The following is a 24242-nucleotide window of genomic DNA, read 5'->3' on the forward strand; positions in this document are numbered from 1 at the left end:
AAGCCTCTGAAGCAACCAACGCCAACAGTGACCATTACCACAGACGCGTCCCAGAGGGGATGGGGCGCTCACATGGAGAAACTCAAAGTAAGAGGCCTGTGGACACCAGCATATGCGGTCAGACACATCAATTACCTGGAGTTGAAGACAGTTTGCCTAGCCATAAAGGCCTTCCAAACAAAACTGTACAACCAGAGAGTGTTGATCCAGACAGACCTCACAACAGCGATGTTTTACATCAACAAGCAGGGGGGGACACAATCAGCACCGCTTTCGAAACTAGCGCAGGAGATATGGAGATGAGCCATCCCACTCAAGATAGACCTGCTAGCCATACATCTACCAGGAAAGGACAATGTAGAAGCAGACTGGCTCAGCAGACAGACATCGGCATCCCGCGAGTGGGAACTCCATGCACAAGAGACGAGAAGACTCTTCGACAGGTGGGGGACACCGTCGGTAGACCTATTTGCAACACGCCAGAATGCAAAATGCCAAAACTTCGCATCCAGACAGCCCAGGGAGGGCTCCCTGGGGAATGCCCTATGGATAGACTGGTCCAGGACATTTGCTTACACTTTTCCCCGCTGTAACGCTCATACACAAGGTACTCAGCAAGTGCAGAGCGAGCAGCATGACCCTGATACTGGTGGCACCACAGTGGGCCAGGCAGACATGGTACTCGCAGATTATGGAGATGACACAGAGAACACCCCACAAATTCGGGAGAAGAAAGGACCTACTCTCCATGCAAAACGGAGAAGTGCTGCACCTGGGGCCACTGAGCCTCGTAGCGTGGCTCCTGAGGACATAGAGTTTGCGCATTTCAAACTGCCAGAAAGCACCCTAAGGGTACTTCGGGTGGCACGAAGACCCAGCACTCGGAAGTGCTACGTAGAGAAATGGAAGTGATTTACACTGTGGTGCAGGAGGGAAAAGCTACACAATAAGATGAAAAAGGACTCAACAGTGCTAAAGTACCTCACGCACCTGCTCGACAAAAATCTGAGCTCATCCTCACTGAGGGTTCACTTGGCAGCGATAGTCGCTTACACGAGAGGAGAAACGTGCAAGAGTTTCTTCACATCACAGGTCTTTAAGAGATTCCTGGAGGTAGCAAAGAGGATCGCACCGCCAAAGAGGGTGCCACCACCTGCATGGAACCTTAACCTAGTCCTAACGGAACTCATGCAGGAACCTTTCAAACCGATTCACAAGGCCTCCCTAGAAATGCTTACCATGAAAACAGCTTTCCTGGTAGCAATCACTTCACTGCACAGAGTGAGCGAACTGCAGGCATCAACACTACAGGAACCCTACATACAGATACACAGCGATAGGGTGGTGATGAGAACGGACCCACACTTCATGCCAAAGGTGGTGTCAAAGTTCCACTCGAATCAAACTATACAGATACAGAGTTTCTTCCAAAAACCGGCAAGAAGAGCTGAAAGGGCACTGCACACTCTGGACGCCAGAAGGGCAGTCATGCACTACATTGAGAGAACGAAGGAACACAGGAAAACAAAGCAGTTCTTTGTATCCTTCGTTAACAGTTTCATGGGGAAACCAGTAACTAAAGGAACTATTGCGCGATAGATCGCCCCAAACAATACAGTTCTGCCACAAGCAGGCAGGGCAGGAACTAACATAGGGGACACGTGCCCACTCTACCAGGAAAAAAGGAGCTACAATAGCTTTCCTAGCTTACACACCAATTCAGGACATATGCCTGGCGGCAACATGGGCTTCAGTGCACATGTTCACGAAGCACTACTGTGTGGATATACAGATGAACAAGGAAGCACAAGTCGGACAAAGGGTGCTTCAACACATATTCAATAACCAACGCTCATCTTCCACCCAGCCGCCACATACATAAGAAACCCCTACAAAGTCTATGCACAGCATAGTGAATCCAGAAAGATTCACGCTGCAAAATGAATAGTTTCTTACCTGTCGGTGTAATTTTGCAGCTTGATGATCTTTCTGGATTCACTAGCGAACCCACCCACCTCCGCCAGAAAGATGACGCTGGAGAGATAAGGTGGTTGAAACACAGACAATACTTGGAAAAGAAGCCTTAAAGGTTAAAGCGGTGAAAAATCTTTAGTTGAACATTGCCATAACTTCGGTAACAAGACGAACACGAGAAAAAAGAATCCGAAGATGGCGCCCAGGAGTGGGAGCTTCCGCAGGAAGCGTGCCGACGCCACCAAAAATACACCAAAGGTGGGACGTCGACGCCCACCTGGGCTACGAAAAAAAAAAACAACGAAAAAAAACCAAAGAAAAGACTACGAATCCGGACCCAACCACAAGACCGCCGAATAATCCACAGCATAGTGAATCCAGAAAGATCATCAAGCTGCAAAACTACACCGACTGGTAAGAAACTATTCGTTTTCTTTCTCATACTTATATCCCTCTCTTTCATTGAGTGACTTTTAGCACTTCAGCGGATGGATAGCACTTTACATATTGGGTCTGTGCTTGATTGGAAAAGTGTATATTCCCTCCAGTTTTCTTCGTGCCCTCCTGTCCCCCCGCCATGACGACTGATGCGTGACAAATGCTCAGTATAAACCCAATTGTGGTAAATGAACTGTGTCCATCCAGACGTGATGGCGTGCACAGGGGAAGCACATCTATAATAATTCTTTTAGAGGGTACCCCAGTAGTGTCAGAGGCTTGAGCCATGGGAATGCCCTGGTTTCGTGTAGGCAGAGCAAATGTTCTTTAGGGTCCAATGAGTAGTGACAAGAGAAGGACCCTAGGGCATGCAAGTTATAAAGTCAGTCATCACACATTATGTAAAGAGTCTGTGTAGCAGCCTTTAAGATTAATAGACCGGTATATAAACATAGTTGAGGGTCTTGGGGGTCTGTAGTGTACTACCCAGAAGTGCCAGTGGTGCCACTCAAAGGAGCTGGTCCGGTGCGGTTAGGTAAACAATAAGAGCATAGGATTAATAGAGAGGTCCAGTGAAAGAAAGTTGTTGTTAGGTTTTGAAGTCTGCATGATGATTCAGGGATAGAAGGTTAGATGTGGTGAAAGAGATTAGGGGTTCTATTAACCCCTTCCATGCTCATGACGGAATGGTTCCGTCATGAGCGTCGATTGAGCTGTGCTCATGACGGAACCGTTCCGTAATGAGCCGATAGGCTCATTAGAACCTTCAGCACAGCGCGAAAATTCGCGCCGGGCTGAAGGGGTTAACAGGCCCTATTTGCCCCCAAAAAAAGCTGTCCCAGAAAGTTGCCTTTAACCAATTCACCAGTGAAATTCTGAGACTGTCCATTAAATTATAACTTCTTTTGGATGCCGGATACAAATCATCTCTCATGTATCACTGCAAATTTCTTCTAGCATTCTCCTACAAATTCTACCAGGTCACAGTGTATCTCTTTCCAAAGCTTAAAATGGTTAATTGTAAGAGCAGTTAATTAAAAGAGTTTATTTTTCTTACAAGATCATGAGTTAATTATTTTGTCTATCTCTGTAATTTTGGAAGCTCTTTATACCATAAATACAAGCACAAGCCCCCCCCTTTCCCTATTTAAGTTATATGTACGGCCTTGTGGGGTGGGGTCCCCAGAGCCTTAAAAGGCTCTGGGAGGGACGGAAAAAAAGGCCCTGGGTGATGGGGTCCTACAGGGCCAGGGCCTATGGCTAACCCTCTGCCGCTCATGGTTGGTTGAAGACTGTGTGCAATGGGTGGTTGGCCATAGGGCCTGGCCACAGGTGTGGGGTTAGCTGCATGCAGGGTGTTCGTTGCTTGCCCACAGTCGTGCATGACCAAAGTCCCCTGTTAAGTGTGGGATTTGCTGTCTTTACAAGGGTTGGCCACCAACCCCCATAGAGCGCGGTGTGGAGGGGAGTGGGGTAGCATTTAGGTATGGTAATTAAATGTTACTTTATGTGAGAAAAATAAAAACCTAGAAATTCACTGAAAAAAAACAAAGGTTGGTCCTGCATGGTGTGGGCTTAGCTGCAGGGCCTGTCTTGCAGCCAGGCCTTGCTTTCAATTCCCCTCAGGCAGCCAACCCCACGTTGCACACAGCCTCTGGCCGTGTGCAGCGGGGTGTTGGCCACAGGGCTTAGCTTGCTGGCCAAACCCCTAGCAGGCTACTGACCCCACACTGTGCACAGCCTTTGGCGTGCGCAGTGTAGGGTTCGCCTTCGGGCCCCTGGGACTCCTTCCCCTCATAATAATATGCATTTACGTATGGCAATTAAATGTTAATTTATGTAAACAAAAAAAACTAGAAATTCACTTAAAGAAGCCAAAGGTTGGTCCTGCGTGGTGTGGGCTTAGCTGCAGGGTCTGTCTTGCAGCCAGGCCTTGCTTTCAATTCCCCTCAGGCAGCCAACGCCACGTTGCACACAACCTCTGGCCATGTGCAGCGGGGTGTTGGCCACAGGTCTTAGCTTGCTGTCCAAACCCCTAGCAGACTGCTGACCCCACACTGTGCAGAGCCTTTGGCGTGCGCGGGGTAGGGTTCGCCTTCGTGCCCCGGGCACTCCATCCCCCCATTGTAATATGCACCCCCCCCCCACTCCCCCTCCCAGACCCTTAATTGTTTCCCGGGGCCTTGTAAGGCTTGGCCAGGAAGGCCACATGCCCCCCCTTTCTTTTCATTTGAACTGGCCCGGGACCTTATCACCCAGGGCCAAATAGAATGCAAAAGGGGAGCCTTCTTGGGCACCTCCTGTCCCACCACCAGGGACAAATCTATGGAGATGGGGAAGTGCAGCCCTCCTACCTGAGCCCTAATAGACCCCGGGGACTGTGTCCCCGGTCCCACATTCAATGAAAAACGCCCCTTCCGAGCCCTAACAGGCCCGCCGACCCTATTCCCTGGTGCCAAATTTTAAGAGATGGGGTCATGTTATTCTTTATTAAGCCCCAGGTACCCCATCCTCCGAAGCTGTTGTTTTATTAAAGGGGGGGCATGGCTTTCTCCCGAGCCTTCTCAGGCCTTGGTGACCCCATTCCACTGAACTGTCTGTTTTCAATAGAGATGGGGGGATGCTCCGCCTCCCTCCCGTAGAGAATCCATTCCCCGGCACCGTCCTTATTTTTTAAAGGGTGGAGCAATCACCCCTCCCCTCGAGCCTTATTACCCCGGACCTTATTAGGTCCCGGGATCCCCATCCCCTGGGGCCGTATTTTATTAACAGTGGGGGGGGGGGCATCCCTGAGGACTCCATCCACTAGGATTGTTTTTTTTTCCTATAAGGGGTGGGGGACGCATGACGCTTGACCCCCCTCCTCGATAAACCCTGGAGACCCCAAGCATTAGTTCGCCACCTGGTGTTGGGCTCGGATGATTGCATGTTGTTGTCATCTTGGAAGAAGTCTTTGTAGTCAGGAGATAGGTGACTCCTCCCTTGGACGATAGTGCGCATAGGCATCGACTCCATCCTTAGATTGTTTTTTTCCGCCACTGTGTTCGGATGCAACTTTTCCACTCCGGTTCGAAAATCGATTTTTCCAAGACTTCGACGAGCAAAACTTTCAAGAACAAACTTTAACTTCAATATACATAGACTCGACCTCATCACTTTGATTCCGGTTCGTCGACGTGGGCCGTCGGGCCTACCAAGCGGTGAGGCCTACACCTCATGGAAAGGACACCATTCAAAAGATGCCCCGAGTGTGGAGCAAAATTCCCACACAGCGACCATCACAAGGTGTGTAACCTGTGTTTATCACCTGAACATGACGAGTCGAACTGCACAGCTTGTGTGTCCTTTCGATCCAAGAAGACCATTCAAGATCGGAGAGCCCGTCGACGCAACATGTAGAGATCAGCTCCGGAACCGGTGGATATCTTCGACAAAGGTCCATGTGTCCCCGAGGAAGATTCTGATGATCTCAGATGACTCCATACCATCAGGTCAACGCGTGAGTAAGACTGCACCTACCCCAGCCCAACCACCTAAACCAAAGGCTAAGGTCAAAACTCTTCCTTCGGGGCCCAGTCGAGACCGAGACATTGCTTCGAAAGCCCCGCCATTGAGCCCGGCTCCGAAGAAAATATTAAAGCCTTCTGGTAGCTCCATACCGAGCAAACCGCACGTGCCGATACGACCAGCTCCCTCGGCACCAAAACCGAAAGAAGTCCCAGTTCCGAAAAAGACCCAGAAACCGACAATATGGCACCAAAACCAATGAAACCTGCTTCCACCCCTTAGTTGCCAAAACCCACAAAGCCTGTTTCCGATGCCTCCAAGCCTTCAAACCAGGCCTCGACTCCGAAAACAATACCTTCGGTGCCGAAAAGTACGCCACAGGACTATACAACAACTCCTAAGGCTAAAGTCAAACAGAAAGCAGGCCCGGAGCCGAAGAAATCTGTGCCAAAAGCAATTTCTGAAGAAGAGCTTTTCAGACCTGATCCTCTGCAAAAGAGGATATACATAGACCCAGAAACAGGACATGTTTCCACCACACCACACAGGAAGAGGAAGTCAGATACAGCACCTACACCTCCAGTGCATGTCAAGAAGAAAGACTCTGCTACATCTCCTATGCACCCTTCTTCTCCAGTATCTCCCTCTCCTGCTCTCCCTTTAAACATTTCACCTCAACATTCTCCTCTTCATTCTACACAACATACACCTCCTCAGGATGCTGATGATTATCAGTATAGTATGGGGGAGGGAAAGACCCAGATGACCCTTTTCCCTACCCAACAGGTTCACCAGACTGGGAGTATCCAAACCCACAGGATATACCAGATATTCCTGACCCACATATATATCCATCTAAACCTTCTCCTTCAGAAGACAATATTGAATTTGGACACTTAATTAATAGGGCTGCCATCTATCACAATGTCACCATGCATTCCGATGAGGCAGAAGAGGATTTTTTACTAGACACTTTTGAACATTCCCAAAAATATGTGCAAATATTGCCAATGATTAAAGGAGTTATTAAACATGCCCCAGAGGTGTTTAAAGATCCTGTAAGGACTAGAATCATAAACCCAAGGATAGAAAAGAAGTACAGACCAGCTCCTGGGGATCCTGCTTATATTAAGGGACAGCTACCCTTAGACTCCCTAGTAGTTTCAAACACTAGGAAAAGAGCAAACTCACAAACATCAGGAGATGCACCACCTCCTGATAAAGAATCCAAAATCATAGATGCTTCAGGAAAAAAGGATAGCTGCCCAAGCTAATAATGCATGGCGCATTGCTAACACACAGGCCCTTCTAGCAAGATATGACAGAGCTCACTATGATCAGCTAGACAAGCTCTTACAACATCTACCTGATCAATATAAGGCACAAGTAGATGACCTCATTCAAGAGGGTAAGCTTATATCTAAAGCCTTCATTAAATGCGCACTAGATGTCGCAGACACGGCATCCAGGGCAATAAACACCAGTGTCCTTCTTAGACGTCACGCGTGGCTACGCATTTCAGGATTTAAGCAAGAGGTACAGACTACTATCTTAAATCAACCATTCAACCAACACCAGTTGTTTGGTCCAGAAGTAGGCACAGAGGAGGCTCCAAACAAGCTGGAACAGACAATTCAGCTTCCTTAAAAACAAATACACAAGCATCCTCTAATAAAGGATACTTTAGAGGGAGCTACAGAGGTAATAATTATAAGGGAAGAGGTGGAGGTAACAACAACAATCGATCCTCTTCAACCACTAAACAGTGTCTTCCTTGAGCTCCCCCAACAGCATACCACTCCTGTAGGGGGGAGATTAACACAGTTCCTACCTGTCTGGAATTCCATCACAACAGACAAATGGGTACGACAGATTATCCAGTATGGTTACTGCCTAGAGCTTACAGCTACCCCTCCAAATATGCCACCCAGACAGCGTCCAATGTCCACAGAACATCTAACGCTGCTCCAACAAGAGGTTCTCTCATTGCTACAAAAAGATGCAATAGAGCTAGTTCCACTGCAACATCAAGGAACAGGGGCCTACTCACTCTACTTCCTAATACCCAAAAAGGATGGGACACTAAGACCAATTCTAGATTTGAGGCCTCTCAATCTGTATATACACTTGGATCATTTTCACATGATCACTTTACAACAAGTGTTCCCATTATTGCAACAAGGCGATTTCCTCACTACACTAGACCTCAAAGACACCTACTTTCACATTCCCATACATCCTTCTCACAGGAAGTATCTCAGGTTTGTGCTAGAAGGACAACACTATCAATTCAAAATCCTTTCATTCGGGGTAACAAAGTGCTTAGCAGTAGTAGCGGCACATCTCAGAAGACAACATATCCATACTTAGACGATTGGCTCATAAAGGCCAATTCATTCAACCAGTGTGTTCAACACACATCGCACACAATTCAGACACTGCACAACTTGGGGTTTACAATAAACCACATCAAGTCATATCTACAGCCCTCTCATGTACATCAATACCTAGGGGATACCATAAACACCAATACAGCTCTAGCTTATCCCAGTCCAGCCAGGATACAGAGCATTCACGCCTTAGTCACAAGGTTTCAAAACCAACACTCTCTCCCAGCCAGAGTGTTCATGCGACTAATAGGTATGATGCCATCTTGCATTTTTTTTGTACCATATGCAAGAATGCAAATGCTTCCATTGCAGGAATGTCTAGCACATCAGTGGAATCCGGCACAAGGACAACTAACAGACCTGGTGTTGGTGGACAGCCGCACACATCGCTCTCTAACGTGGTGGAACAACAAAAACTTGTTCAGAGGGCGGACGTTCTTCGAGCCTGTTCCACAAATAGTACTGACAACAGACACATCCCTGACAGGATGGGGAGTACATCTGCTCCACCACACAACTCAGGGAAGATGGACTGCTCAACAAAAGGTGCTTCATATCTATCACCTAGAGTTGCTGGCGATTTTCCTGGCACTAAAGTCCTTCCAAGTACACATACATAACAAAGCTGTCTTAATCCGGACGGACAACATGACAGCCATGTACTACATACAGAAACAAGGAGGCACACATTCCCTGCAACTGTCCCAGCTCGCACAAAACATTTGGAAATGGGCCATTCCACAAAAGACATATCTGCTTGCAGAACACCTTCCAGGAGTTCACAATCAGATAGCCGATCTGTTAAGTTGACAGACACAACAGATTCACGAATGGGAACTACATCTGCAAGTTCTTCAACCATTCATTCACAAGTGGGGTCATAGACCTGTTTACCACACCCGAAAACGCAAAATGCCCAACCTTCGCCGCCAGGTTTCCACGCCTGTTGTCCAAAGGCCACGCGATATGGATGAACTGGTCAGGCAGATTTGCGTACGCTTTTCCGCCAACCCCACTAATACCACTAGTGGTACGCAAGCTCAGACAACAGTCTCTCAAACTGATCCTGGTAGCTCCCACATGGGCACGCCAACCGTGGTTCACCACAATGCTAGAACTCTCTCTAGTTCCACACCAAAAACTGTCTCTCACACCATCGATGCTAACGCAGAACCATGGGGACATCAGGCATCCAGATCGAAGTCAACTGAATCTGGCTATCTGGCTCCTGAAGTCTTAGAGTTTGGTTACCTTAACCTGCCAGCAGACTGTATGAATATCATTAAAGAAGCCAGAGGACCTACTACTAGAGCTTGCTATGCTGCTAAATGGAAAAGATTTGTAATTTACTGCAATAATAATCAAATTGATCCTTTAGATGCTTCCATCCAAAATATTCTCTGCTACCTTCTCCATTTACAAAGATGTAATCTAGCTTATTCATTTATACGTTTAGTCTAGCTTATTCATCTATACGTTTACATCTTGCAGCCATTGCTGCATATCTACAAAACAGACAACATATGTCGTTGTTTAGAGTACCAGCAAAAAAAGCTTTTATGGAAGGATTAAAAATAATTATTTCTCCTAGGTTACCACCCTTTCCAGAGTGAAACCTAAACATTGTTCGTACAAGGCTCATGGGACCCCCTTTTGAACCTTTACACAAATGTGAACTACAATTTCTCACATGGAAAACAGCTTTCCTCGTTGCCATTACCTCTCTTAGAAGAGTTAGTGAGATTCAAGCTTTCACTATACAAGAACCTTTCTTACAATTACACCGTAACAAAGTGCTAATCCTAAATTCCTTCCTAAAGTAATTACTCCTTTTCATCTAAACCAATCAGTTGAGTTACCAGTGTTTTTTCAAAACCCACACTCGGTAGCAGAAAGAGCTTTACACACACTAGTTGTCAAAAGAGCTCTTCTCTATTACATAGATAAGACCAAGTCCTTTTGCAAAACAAAGCAACTATTTGTAGCCTTCTCTCCACCACATAAAGGCAATCCCATTTCAAACTCAGGCATTTCAAGGTGGATTGTTAAATGTATACAAATATGCTATCACGAAGCAAAATGCACATTAACAGTTCCTCCTAGAGCACACTACACACACAAACTAGGAGCATCCATGGCTTTCCTAGGAAACATTCCCCTAGAAGACATCGGCAAGGCAGCAACATGGTCTACAACACAAACCTTCACTAAACAAAATTGTGTTGATGTGCAAGCTAAGCAGCAAGCTGCAGTAGGCCAAGCTGTCCTTTCAAACTACTGCAACAGACACAGGTGACCCCCACTAGGGGAGACACTGCTGCACAATCGATACTAAGTGTGCAGCTCATATGCCTCGAACGGAAAATACTACTTACCAGTATGCATCTGTTCTTGGCATGTAGAGCTGCAGAGTTGTACACGCCCTCCCGCCTCCCCGGGACCTGTGTCTGTTCCAGTTTTATCTTAATTAGATATACACGCATGGACATACTTTCTTCTTTCTACTACCTCCATCATTTCCCATCATGGCGATAAACAATCTAAGGATGGCGCCGATGCCCATGCGCACCATTGTCCAAGGGAGGAGTTACCTATCTCGTGACTACAAAGACTTCTTCCAAGACGACAACAACATGCAATCATCCGAGCCCAACACCAGGTGGCGATCTAATGCTAAGTGTACAACTCTGCAGCTCTACATGCCAAGAACAGATGCATTCTGGTAAGTAGCATTTTCCTTCTCTTTCTGCATCAGTTCTGTACAAGTGTAATCCACTGTAGTGATGTGTTTGCTGCAAGGGAGGCCTGCTGAAGATGATTTTTTTCTACAGAAAGTGTGCAGGGTGGTGACATAGTCTGTTTGTGTCTGTATGTGCATGCCTATAAAATGTGTTTATGTAAAATGACTCTGAAATGGCAGGGGAGAAGGGGGTTGTGGGGAAGAGAGAGATATGGAGACTGCGTGTCTGTAAGGAGCCCTTTCCTTCAGAGTATGTGTGTTTGTGTGTCTGCTTGTAGATGTATGTCTGCAGTGTGCTTGTACTGCTTGTACAAGTCTCTACGTCTTTGTCCACGCAAGGCCTGTGTTCAAACGTGCAAGTGTGCATCTGCTGAAAGAGTGTCTGATCTGTGCAGAGGTATGTCTCTTTGTAATAAGTTTGTCTGCAGTGTTTGAACGACACCAACCTTTTAAACAGTTTGGGGAGTTGTTAAGGAAGTGACTGTGACTTCTGGATGTCTTCCTTCAGGAGGTTAGGTAATTTTCGCTGTGCTCAGGAGGGCCTATTTTATAATAAGCAGGATACAGGTCTCTTTGCTGTAGCATGATCCAAAGATAGCTTGGTAGTTCTGCAGGAGATGGTTAGCATTGATGCGATTCTGAATTTGAGTCTAAACTACTTTTCCTATAATCTTGCTCATGAAAGGTAGGTGAGTGATGAGCTAGTGGTTAGCCAGGCCATTAGGGTCTAGTGTAGGTTTTCGTTAGGATTTGATGGATCTGGTTTGTCTTGAGAACTTCTGAGAAGATAGATTGAGTGAGGGAGGCATTGGCAACGATGAGAGGAGATGTATGCTGTTGCAGAGAGCGTTTTCATGACTGAGGAGGACTTTGAGACTTTGTTGGTGAAATCCATGAAAGATAGGCTTTGAAGGATGATCATTGTGGGATTCAGTGAGAATGGGTTGATGTAAGAGCTGAAGCAGGCTTTGTGTTGTAGAAGTACTGTCTGGTCTTCTGTATTTTTTTCACTGAAGAAGTAGTTGATGGTGTAGCACTTCACTGTCGAGCGTGAATAGGAGAGTCCAGCCTGGGGTTAATGCAGTTCTTGATTGTCTTAAAGAGTGCTCTGCTTTTGTTTGCAATTTCATCGATTGTGTAGGTATAGTTCTTTGCTTTAGCTTATAATATGTGATGAGTTGTCAAACAAAAACATTTTGGGAGCACTCTACCTTGACATCTCAGCACCCAGTTCACTCAGATGTATTCTGGTAAATTTAGGTGCATGGTAACATTTACTTCCATTAAACAATATTTTGTTTTCACCATGGTTGGTGCAGCCATTGATGGGTATCTCTAGACATAAGCTCATGTTTCAAGATATTGGTCCTTTGTCAGTTGAGAGTAAGACATGCAGTGAGAGCTGCTGGAAATGATGCTCAACATTCTTTTCAGGTCACTGCACCACACCTTCAGTGCAGGTGAGTTACTCGGGGCTGACTGCAGGGGAGTCACTCGGGCTCGTCAGCTCAACCACCTCAAGGTAGCATTATCAAACAAAAACAGGGCGGAAGCCCATTCCCCTGACATCCTGGTACCCAGTTAACTCAGTTGCATTCTAGTAAATGCAGTGTATGGTAACACTTACTTCCATTAAAAAATCTTATGTTTTCACCATATTTGGTGCAGCCAGTGCTTGGTATCTCTAGACACAAGCTCAAGTTTCAGGATAGTCGTCCTTCACTGTTAAAAAGTAATGCGTACAGTTAAAGGTGCTGAAATGCTGCTCAACAGCTTATTCAAGGTCAGTAGGCCTTGGTCTGACTTGCTCACAAGAGATTGGATATCCAAATTATTTTCATCTTTTTATAGTGTGCCTTTGTTTCCATGTTCCTAACACCATCTTCTTTTCAAGTATCATTGATTCTCAGACTTGTCACTTAATTCTTCGTAGCGCATCCGAGCAACTGTGAACACCCTGGAACAGAAGCGGTTGCTGATGGACTTGGACATCTCCATGCGGACAGTGGACTGCGACTTCACAGTTACCTTCTACGGAGCACTGTTTAGAGAGGTACCTCTGTGCTTGACACCTGCTTCTACAAGAATGCATTCAGAAACCTCTCTTCTTTTTAGAACACTTAAATAAGCTGTACTAGCGAATGCATATGATATCTTAATGAGAGGGGATCCAGAGCTCTGGCACGGCATAACGAGACAGCCTTCATACCAAAACATACCAGCAGCCAAAGGGATGCCACAGATCAGAGATAAAGTAAGAGAAAGAGGGGAACCCAATATACCCTTGGAGGCTTGGGAAATGTATCTAGCAATACGTAACTGTACCTACAAGGGATTTCATTCAAAAAACTTAATTGAACAGTTTCTGTACATCATTTATTAACCTCGGTTATTGTGTTTTGCTATAGTTTTCTGTACCCCTTTTTGTTTATATTAAATAAGTCTGTATTTTGTAAAACTCAAACCCATTTCTGAGAGTATCTGTTGGTTGATTCATCATGATCCAAATTAACAAATGAATGTACTGATTGTTCAACTGTAAGTCATCGGCGGGGACTTACTGACATTGTTAAAATTGTTTAATTCAGTTTTTTAATGAAATCCCTTGTAGGCACAGATACCTATTTACAGATCAGAGATGTCAGACAAACTTGCTGACCTGGGTGGCAGTACACTAGCATAGGAAATCCAGGAACAATATGATGAGTTTTAATATATTCATTGATGCTACCTTTGGCAGAGTTAGGAGGGGTGAATCCAAGAAGTTCGCTCTACAGACCTTTAGAGTTAGACGTGCCCGTCCTTAAGTCACCTAAGAGAATGATACTTTCTGGTGAAGTTTTCATCCATGTGTCTCTTTCGCATTGCTTATAAGAGTGGCCTACATTTGTATGTCCCCCCAACCATCTTTTATTGTATGTCTCTTGGATTGAAGAAAGTTCTGATAACGGCTATTGCAGTCATAGAAACTAACGAAAGTGAATGCTGCAATGGAGGTTCTTCCATGAAAAACATCTTTCCCCATACATCTGTCAGTGGTCATGAACATATTGCTTAGTGCTGAATTTGTCTGTGATCTTCACTCCCCCGTCCCCACTCCCCACTCCCCCCCCTCCCTCCCCCCTATTTACGGATTTACTTATTCTAGTATTTTCTTTTCCGGCTTCTGTTTCTAGTTCTCCTGTATTGTTTTGATTTAAATGCTTGCATCATCCCCTATCGCTAGTTGTTGTAAGCAAAGCAACACTATTTTAAATATGCTAATGGGCAAATAATACTGTTAATCGAGTAGCACATTCATTGGGTATCACTTGTTGAAAACTCTACTCCCCATATGGGGCAGCATTGCTCAAATTTAAACTGTGGCATGTTTTAGGGAGTCCACTTAGAGCTCTCCTCTTCTACTTCCACAGAAAGAGGACTAGGAGAATGGGAAACAAGAAAGGACTATCAACTTCATAATTACTCACACATCCATCTAAGGAAGGTACTATCGGCTCTCCCCCACAACAATTTACGAAAAGAGACCACTGCCACTGATCCTGGAAAAGGTCAAGCAAGGGACTCCGGAATCAGAAGAAGATTTTTAGACCACTCCTCTCTATGAATACTGACTTATGTACAATACATAATCCTATAAATTGGTTACTTAAATAATTATTGAAGAATATCAATCTAAAGCAAATATATCAATCATGTCTGAGGCCATCCTTGTTGTCCACCCGAGCAGTCTCTCGTGATCTAGGGCCGGTGCTGCTCCATGCCACCGCTCAACCCTCATCCTCAATGACCATGGTGAGTGGACTCTCTAACTCCGCTCCTGATTCCCCAGTGAGGCTATAATAGAACAATATTTCAGCCGTGTCTGTGGCCCTTTCATGTTTCCTGGAATCATGGGTCTGCACCCTGCTCTGCCGTAGAATCTCTTGATGAGCAAGCCTCTCAGTGGTGCTGCCCTGAGGTTTAGTTGCTGTCTTCCGCAGGTCAGGCCGAGTTGGACCCTCTGTTTGATCTTCTTGTTTTCCTGACTGGGTCGATGCTGACATGAAAGCTGGACCATCCTCTAGACCTGCCATAACAACGAGGTGAGCACCCACGCACCACTAGACCATGGCAACATTGAGGTCCACATTGCGATCCCAGGAGCCCCCAGTGCACCGGTCTGTGCAGCAGCCCCAGATTCTCCCTGGTCCTAGCCTTTTCAGGAACCTGAACCGGCAAGACATATTTTTACAAGCCCTGCTTTGGGATTGTCACTGCGCGACAACGAATAACTAGGTGGCGGAGACGCAAGTCTCAATTCTGATAACTATAACTTTGATGAATCTGGGAACTAACAACGCAAAATGGCGGATCGTGAATGTCCTTCGCGACACGGAGCCACAATTTTGTTGTTTCTTGTCCTCTTCCTCGGTCCGTTGAACTTTATCCTGCCGATCATCAGACATTGCTCCGCGGCTGGACTGCCTTATCTATCTCTTTCTCCCCTCCCAGGCCTCTTTCTCTTCTATCACCTATCTCACCTCTCTCCCCTCCATCTCTCTACCCCCTTGGATGTCTCGTTTCTCTGTTCACCCTGTAGATAAGTAATATTCAATCGTTTTTAGCCTGATGGATGTGAAAATCGAACCCTGAGTGAATTTACTAATTGCATAGTTACAATTCTAACCACTAGCATACGTAGTAGTTCTTGGTACTCAATATCACTATTATGTGATTCTGAGCTTTCCCTTTTGCATCTCTCTCCTAAGTGACTCTACAACGTATACATTTCCTTTTCTGCTATCTGCATCTCTTCTTTGTGGGACTCTTCAACTCGCTTTCTCCCTCCCTTTGTCCTCCCTGACCCTTGCCTTTCGTGGATCCTGTCTTTTTCTGGATCGCTAATTTACCCTGGTATTGAGTGTGTTATCTTTTTGTAATGAATGTGATTTTTTTCATTTGCCATCTGTTCCCCCGCTGTTGACCTGCCAGTTCCGACCCACCTACTAGCCCCCTGTCCCTTGTTGCCCTTTGACTAAGCACTCCTTATCCCCTTGTTAGGGAAAGGTCCAATATTCATACTCTGGAGTCTCAGTGACCTCTCTGAGAGAGTCCACAATGACAAGGGAGCCACACACTGTTAAGGTATGGTATGGCGCCCCTTACTGAAGCACTTCCTTTGCAGCTGTTACGCGTCTACCTGTTTGTGCCCCTGTCACCCTCCCCCTCTTCTTTCTTGTTGTGTCTTTTACCCTCCCCCTCCTCTTTGCCCCCTTCATTCTCTGCCTACTTCCCCTGCTCCTACCCCCTATCCCCTTGAATCTCTACCCTTGAATCTCTCCCCTTGCCTGCTTTTTCCCTTACGTATATGTTCATATTGTTTGTCTCGACCGAACATGTAACTATGTAGCTATTCTCTAATCACTGTGTAACCTTTGTAATGATGTAACCTGCAACTATGGTCTGATTTTCATGTAAAGCGCTCTGATACCTCCGGGTCTAGCCAGTGCTATATAAAACCTTTCAAATACTTCAGAAATCCACTTCATATCTTCCTTCAACTTTATTGAGAATTTTCACTGGAGGCTCTTCATATACACTCCTGGAGCCTTTCTTCCTGACCATTGTTGTTTCAGGGCAATGAGCCTGGTACATTTGTTTACGTTCATTGGGCAACACCTAGCATGTATTTTGAAAATCCTCACATAAAATTATTATATTGCCTTCATCCACACCTCAAGGCTAATGGCTCCAACATTTGACAGCCTTTTTGTCTTGAAGACTTTAAAAAGACAGGTGGCTCATGGTTTGAGGGAAGCCCCGCGTAAGGATGTCCCCATTTCATTGAAATGATCTGTAAATTGCTGCAAGCACCCTTTAAAATGTCAGTTGAAAAATTAAATAACACTTTAAAAAAATTTGCCTGTTTGAAAAGTTAGCCTTCGTAGACGATCATTTCTCGAGCTCATACTTCTTATGAATGCTTAAAAATCTGAAAAATGCTGCAAATTTGCTTCTGATTAGTGAGATCAGTTCTCATCAAAATTGTCATAGCTGACATACTTGTCTGTTTGTAGAGTCGAAATCCTAATCATTTAAAACCTTGTTGACATGTTTGTCTGCTAAAAACCTGTTGGTGTCTGTCTAGTTATCCATGCTCGTGTTACACCTCCAACCTCTTTAGCACCTGCACTGTGAATTGCTATTATTTTTTGTTAGCCACCTCAGTCACCACATGTTTTTTTGATGGCAACGTCGCTGATAAAAGAACTGTCAACGACTTCTCCAAAGTAGCTTCGTCAAATAGTGAGAAGGTAGACTGAATCTACCACACTGGTCATCACTACTAAGGGCATAGTGTCCTCATCCTGTATTCACATACAAATGTCACTTAGTACTTTGAGCCTGGAACCGCCTTTCTAGATTGAAGAAATAGAATGAAAAGTTGGTGGTGCCTCAGTCAGTGCCCCCAAATGTGACTCCTCCTATTGCCTGGGTCAGTTCTGAGTCAAATTTCGGTCAGATGACAGGAATGATAACAAGAATGATTAGAAAGACACCCATAATCATCAGGAGAAAAGAGGTATGGTGGGGGATCATTATCATTCTTACATGGCAGAGACAATATAGGTGGCATACCAGTGGTTTTAAGCTCATACCACAGAGCCGGAGTATTAATTATGAAAGACGTGTGTTAGAGAAAGGAACAAATGGTTTGCGCTCCGGTATATTTAATTGCTTATACAACGCATCGACCTCTGATTGAACTACATTTACCATAGCCACTGACCCTCTTAAGGGTACCTCTTCCATTGTGGTCAGACACCACCAATAAAGAAGATGCTGAGGAGAGAGGGGGAAAAAAAGGAAATCCCTGGTACACAAGATGAGTGGCAAACATGTATTGCACCAGTGGAGTGCCAAAATATGGACCCTTCATCAAGTTGTCCTAAAATTGATATAGACTGAACCACAGTCTGGTTGTTGGGGGCACACACTAATTGGATCTCTGGATCAAATGTTTCTCCAGCATTGGATCTTTCCTATATTTCCATGCCCGAATCATCCCCATCGTCAGGCTGGGAATCTCCAGTACCTTTATAAAGCAGTAAACAGTGTTAAAATGACCAAAGTACTTAACATCGTGTTTGTATTGTAGCACATCCACCTCATTTGAAACAATCTGAACTTTGACCTGTGAGATGGAAGGGTTAAGCTCTCCTATTCCCCCTAGACGCCACCATAGCTCAGATTTCTTTCACACATTGCGGGTAAGGCAGCCCTTTAGAAGAGCTCTGCTCTTACCTTTCACTGACCTTATACTGATACTTTTCTACTCTGTCCCGTAGCCTAGCAAGCCCTATCTTCAGCTTTCAGTGCACCTCAAGTTTTTTTGTGGGTGATTATCTGGGAAATCTCAACTTCTATTGACAAGGGAGACCTTTCTCTGTTACCAATTGCTACCATGAATGACAGAAAAAATATATCAGTTTGAGGCATATGAGCTGTAGATCTTATACTTATGCATAGATCGCCGTCCGGTGTTGGGCTCAGAGGTTTGCACTTTGTTTTTGTTTTGGAAGAAGTCTTTGTAGTCATGAGGTAGGTGACTGCTCCTTAGGGCGATAGTGCCCATGGGCATCAACTTCATTGTTAGATTGTTTTTTTCCGCCATCTGTTTCCGACGGGTATTGCTGCGCTTCGATTCGGAATCGATCCTTGGGTTCCCCCTTGCTGCGTATTTCTCTCTACCTCAACAGAATTGTTCTCGAATGCGCTTCTCTCCCTGCTGTTCGAATAAAAACTCAACACTTAGACATTTTGGTCCGAAGATCTGCAGGCTGCCGTTGGGCCTATCTGGGCCGACCACACCAGCAGTCAATGGAAAGGACTCTTTTAAAAAAATGCCCCAGGTTTGGTGCTAAGTTCCCACAAACTGACTTACACAAGGTTTGTAACCTCTGCCTCTCCCTGTAGCACGAAGACAAGAACTGCTAGGCCTGGTCATCTTTCAGGTCGAAGAAAACCATCCTTGACCGTCCGGCTCAACGTCGCAAAATGTCTTGTGGAAGCAGCTCGATTCCAAACATCTTCAGGGCAGATCCCAAACTCCAGCCGGAACAACAAGCTGATGAAGGAGAGATCTCTGTCTCCGAAGCTGACGACTCCGACATCGAAGACCAGGCAGTCACCCCGGCTCAGTGGTCCATGAGTACTGAAACCCCTCTCCCAACCAAAACCAGACCTAAGGCTCCAGTAACACCTTCGCCCTCGGGTTCAGTTCGACACGGCAACACATTTCAGATGCCCTGCCCTAGGGCCCGGCGATGGAACAAAAAGAAAAGCCTTCCGGCTCGGGATCGAGCCAAACCCATTCAGGTGCTGAAAAATCTCCTTCCGCACCGAAGTCTATAACCAAGGACCTTCTAAGTTGGCACCGAAAACAACCTCAACGCCAAAACCCTCTGTGTCAAAGCAAATAAAGGGCAGGCATCCAGAACCGAAAAAGTCTACGGAGCCGAAACAATCTTCGGAGCCGAACAAACCTTCGGACCCAAAAAAACTCTCGGAGCCACTAACTCCAGTACCAAAAGCTAAGACACCACAGAAAACCTCAGAGACACAGGCTAACCAACATTCTGACCCCCGAGTCTTCGGCACCCACAAAGGACATTGTACCCGCACAACAGCTTCTAACAGATTTTTTGGATCCAAAACAAAAGACTCTCACATTGACCCAGAGACTTGCAAAGTTGTCGCCAAACCTCCTAAAAAGAGAAATTGGACACTTCAGAAGACCCTGAAGTACCCTTGATGTGAAAGGAAATGGGCACTAATACTACTCCACCTCTCTCTCCTTCTCCAGCTGATCAAAATCTGCTAATTTCTCCAGCACACTCTCCACAACATACATTTTCACCTCATCCACAGGATGATGAAGATGATTTTAGTGAGAGGAGGGTGGGGATGAAGAATCAGATAAAGACGATGACGCACATACCAATCCACACAATCCAGATCCTTGGGATGATTACAACACAAACCCTACCCACACAATGACCCGGACCACTATCCCTCTAGGCCATCACCATCAGATGACAATATTGGTTGAGCTCAAATCATTAACAGAGCTGCTGACTACCACAGGGTACAGTTACACTCCAACCCTTTAGAGGAAGACTTTTCACTGGAAATATTTCAACCCACACAAAAGTCCACACACACCCTGCCAATGTTAAAAGGCATGTTGAAACATGCACCAGAAGTTTTTAAGGACCCTGTCAGAAACCGGATTCTTAACATCAGGGTAGGCAAAAAAATAAGGCAGCTCCCAATGATCCAGGGTACATTAAAGGTCAGGTCCCTTTCGATTCTCTAATACACGCAAGAGAGCAAATTCACAAAGCACAGGCGACCCCTTTCCTGCTGATAAGGAATCCAAACTCCTAGACGCATCTGGAAACGCTTCGTGTCACGCGCTGCAAATCATTGGCGGATTACCAATGCCCAAGCTTTGATGGCCAGATATGACAGAGCTCACTATGATGAGCTTGAAAAGTTAATGCAACATCATTTTAAAAGACAAAGCTAATGCCCTTATACAGGAGGGAAAATTAATAACAAATACGTCCATCAAATGTGCGCTTGATGCAGCTGATACTGTCTCTCGTGCTATTAATACCAGCGTTGTGCTACGCAGGCCCGCTTGGCTCCGAATCTCTGGATTCAAGCAGGAAGTGCAGTCCGCTATTCTTAATAAGCCCTTTGACCAAGAGCATCTTTTTGGGCCCACAGTCGATACGGAGAGCACCAAGTCCACGGAGGCCTTCCAATCCCCTAGAGGTTCATTTAGTCGCTCCTTTTACAGGGCTGGCTCCAAAACCATTGGCTCGGCGTATCCCTCTTCTTCTTATAAAAGCCTCAATCAAAACAATTCCTCCAGAGGATACTTTTGTGGAGGCTACAGAGGCAACAATGGTAAGGGAAGAGGTCGCTGTAACAATACCCGCCACTCCCCTACCACTAAGCAGTGAGTCCCTCACTCCCCCCCCCCCCCAGATCATACTACTCCTGTCGGGGGACGCCACTTATAGATCCTACCTGTCTTGAATTCTATCACAACAGACAAGTGGGTAAGACAAATTATCCAATATGGTATTGCCTGAAACTCACCTCTACTCCCTCAAATATCCCTCCCAAACAAAGTCCAATGTCCCCGGAACATCTGACTCTCCGTAAACAAGAGGTTCTTTCGCTATTACAAAAACATGCAATAGAACATCATCAAGGCACATGAGTTAACTCCCTCTACTTTCTAATTCCAAAAAAAGGATGGCTCTCTCAGGCCAATACTGGACCTCAGACAGTTAAACCTCTATGTTCAGTCAGACCACTTCCACATGGTCACTCTCCAACAGGTACACCCACTGCTTCAACAAGGCGACTTTCTGTCCACTCTAGATCGGCAAGACTCCAGATGCGTCCCTTACAGGAGTGTTTGACCGGTCAGTGGAACCAGGCTTAAGGTCAGCTAACAGATCAGGTGTTGGTGGACAGCCGCAGACATCGCTCTCTGCAGTGGTGGAACACACAAAACCTTTCTAGAGGGCGGCTGTTCCTCGACCCGGTTCCACAGATAGTGCTAACAGCAGGCGCATCGCTCACCGGCTGTGGAGCTCTTCTTCAAAACCGATAGTGCTAACAGCAGGCGCATCGCTCACCGGCTGGGGAGCTCATCTTCAAAACCATGCCATTCAGGGTATATGGACTCCTCGACAAAAACAATACCACATAAATTACCTGGAAGTACTGGCAATTTTTCTGGCATTAAAATCCTTTCAACTCCATCTGGTAGGCAAAGCTGTCCTGGTCCATACAGACAACATGACAGCAATTTACTACATACAGAAACAAGTGGGGGGGGGGGGGGGCACTCTCTACAGCTTTCACACCTAGCTCAAAGCATATGGAGATGGGCCGTACTGCAAAACATATGTTCAAGAATAAGAGCTGTAGATTGTATACTGAAGCATAGATCCCCATCTGGTGTTGGGCTCCGGTGTTTGCACTTTGTTATTGAAGAAGTCTTTGTAGTCAGGAGATAGGTGACCCCTCATTTGGTTAGTAGGGCGCATGGGCATCAACGCCATCTCCAGATTGTTTTTTTCGGCCATCGGGTTCAAATGGGAATTGCTGCGCTCCAGCTCGGCACCATGTTTTCTCAACTTTTTCGACGTGCAACCTATCATATTCAAGGGTATTGTCTTGTTTGTGTGCTTTTGACACACTAACTCAAATCTCTCGACTCCGGTTGTTGGCGCGGCCTTTGGGCCTCGTCGACGCCATTCGTGCCTATGGCTAATGGAAAGAACTCCATTAAAAAAATGCCCCTAGTGTGGAGCAAAATTTCCACCCAGTGACCATCACCAGGTCTGCAACCTTTGCCTATCGCCAGAACATGAGGAAAAGGATTGCCAAGCCTGTGCCTCTTTTCGATCGAAGAAAACCATCCGTGATCGCCGGGCTCGATAACACGTCATGGCTCAACAAGCTGCACCGGTGTTGGAAAACATGTTCCGGAAGCAGAGGATTTGGAGTAGCTCGAGATCGTCTCTGAAAAAGATGATTCCAAGTCCGATTACATCACTCCAGGGCAACGAGTGAGTACAAAAACCACTGCTCCTGCCCCACCAGAAAAGCAAAAGGCTAGTCGAGACTTCACCTGCAGGCCCTAGTCGAGACCAGAAGAAAACCCAGAAGCCCCGCCCCTTGCTCCGAAGAAAAAAAGAAAAGCCTTCTGGCAGCTCGGGACCGAGCAAGCCACATATCACTAGCCTTAAACCACCTTCGGCGTCAAAATTGGGGATACACCCCCTTCCAAAAAAGGCCTTAATACCGAGCCCTTCGGCACCAAAAGACCATAAGTCCTCGGAACCAGAAAAACACAAAGATCTTCGGCTCCGAAGAAAAATTCCAACTTGACGCCAACTTTGAAGCCGACCGAGCACAAAACTCCTCCTAAGGCTCTACAGACCAAACAAAAGCCATGCTTGGAACCGAAAAAATCTGCACCGAAAACAGACGACCAGGATGAACTCTTTCGACCAGATCCTGTAAACCAAAAGCAAAAAACATTACAGGTAGTCCCTAAAACAGGCCATATCCTCAGTATTCCAGCAAACAAAAGGAAATCTGATACCTCACATACACCTGAGGTGCCAGCTAAGAAGAGAGACTTTGCAACTTCGCCCATAAGACCCTTTTCTCCTATTCTTCCTGCTAAACCTTTCTCTCCTACAAACTCTCCTACACAATCTCCTAGATTATCTCCATGCTCACCTTTACTGCCACAGGATGATGATGATGATGATGATTTAGGGGGTGGGGGGGAACACTGTTATGATCCTGTAGATGACCGTAATGATAGTAACACTACCCCTCCACAGGATACATTGGATGATTATGACGATCCTGTAGATCCCCCAGACATTTCTGATCCAGATACATACCCATATAAGCCATCACCCCCAGACGACAATATAGGATTTAGCCAACTTATTAATAGGGCTGCTCAATACCATGGCGTACCACTACATTCAGACCCCATGGAAGAAGATTTCTTAATGGACACTTTTGCTGAGTCCCATTCAGTCATACACTCATTGCCCATGCTTAAAGGGGTAATTAAACATGCACCTGACATATTTAAAGACCCTGTCAGGGCCAGGATTCTCAATCCACGCATTAAGAAAAAATATAGACCTACCCCTAAAGATCCCATGTACATCAAGGCACAACTCCCATTAGACTCCTTGGTAGTCTCCAATGCAAGAAAACGGGCTAATTCCCAAACCTATGGTGACGCACCTCCTCCAGATGAAGAGTCTAAACTGCTGGATGCATCAGGTAAACGTGTTGCTTCCCAAGCAGCACATCACCGGAGAATAGACTATGCACAAGCTCTATTCGCCAGATATGACAGGGCTCACTACGATGAGCTTATAAATCTTATACAGACACACACTCCCTACAGCTTTCGCAACTAGCACAAAGCATATGGAGATGAGCCATTCCTCTAAAGATATACCTCTTAGCAGAGCATCTACCTGGGACACACAATCAGATAGCGGATCTGCTCAGTCGTTAGCTACAACATATTCACGAGTGGGAACTTCATGCCAAGGTTCTTCATCCCTTTTTTCAATTTTGGG

General features: G+C 45.8%; 1 protein-coding gene across 1 annotated transcript in view; it reads left to right on the forward strand.

Annotated features, from left to right (window-relative positions):
- The window catches only part of MAP2K6 (mitogen-activated protein kinase kinase 6), a 435425-nt gene that overhangs the window by 250390 nt on the left and 160793 nt on the right, over positions 1-24242 (forward strand). The window contains exon 5 of the mRNA XM_086930973.1: positions 12983-13102. Coding sequence (XP_086787099.1) covers positions 12983-13102 — 120 coding nt within the window. The remainder of the gene's footprint in view (positions 1-12982; positions 13103-24242) is intronic.

Source organism: Lissotriton vulgaris, chromosome 7 (assembly GCF_964263255.1).
Source record: "Lissotriton vulgaris chromosome 7, aLisVul1.2, whole genome shotgun sequence".
Taxonomy (NCBI): domain Eukaryota; kingdom Metazoa; phylum Chordata; class Amphibia; order Caudata; family Salamandridae; genus Lissotriton; species Lissotriton vulgaris.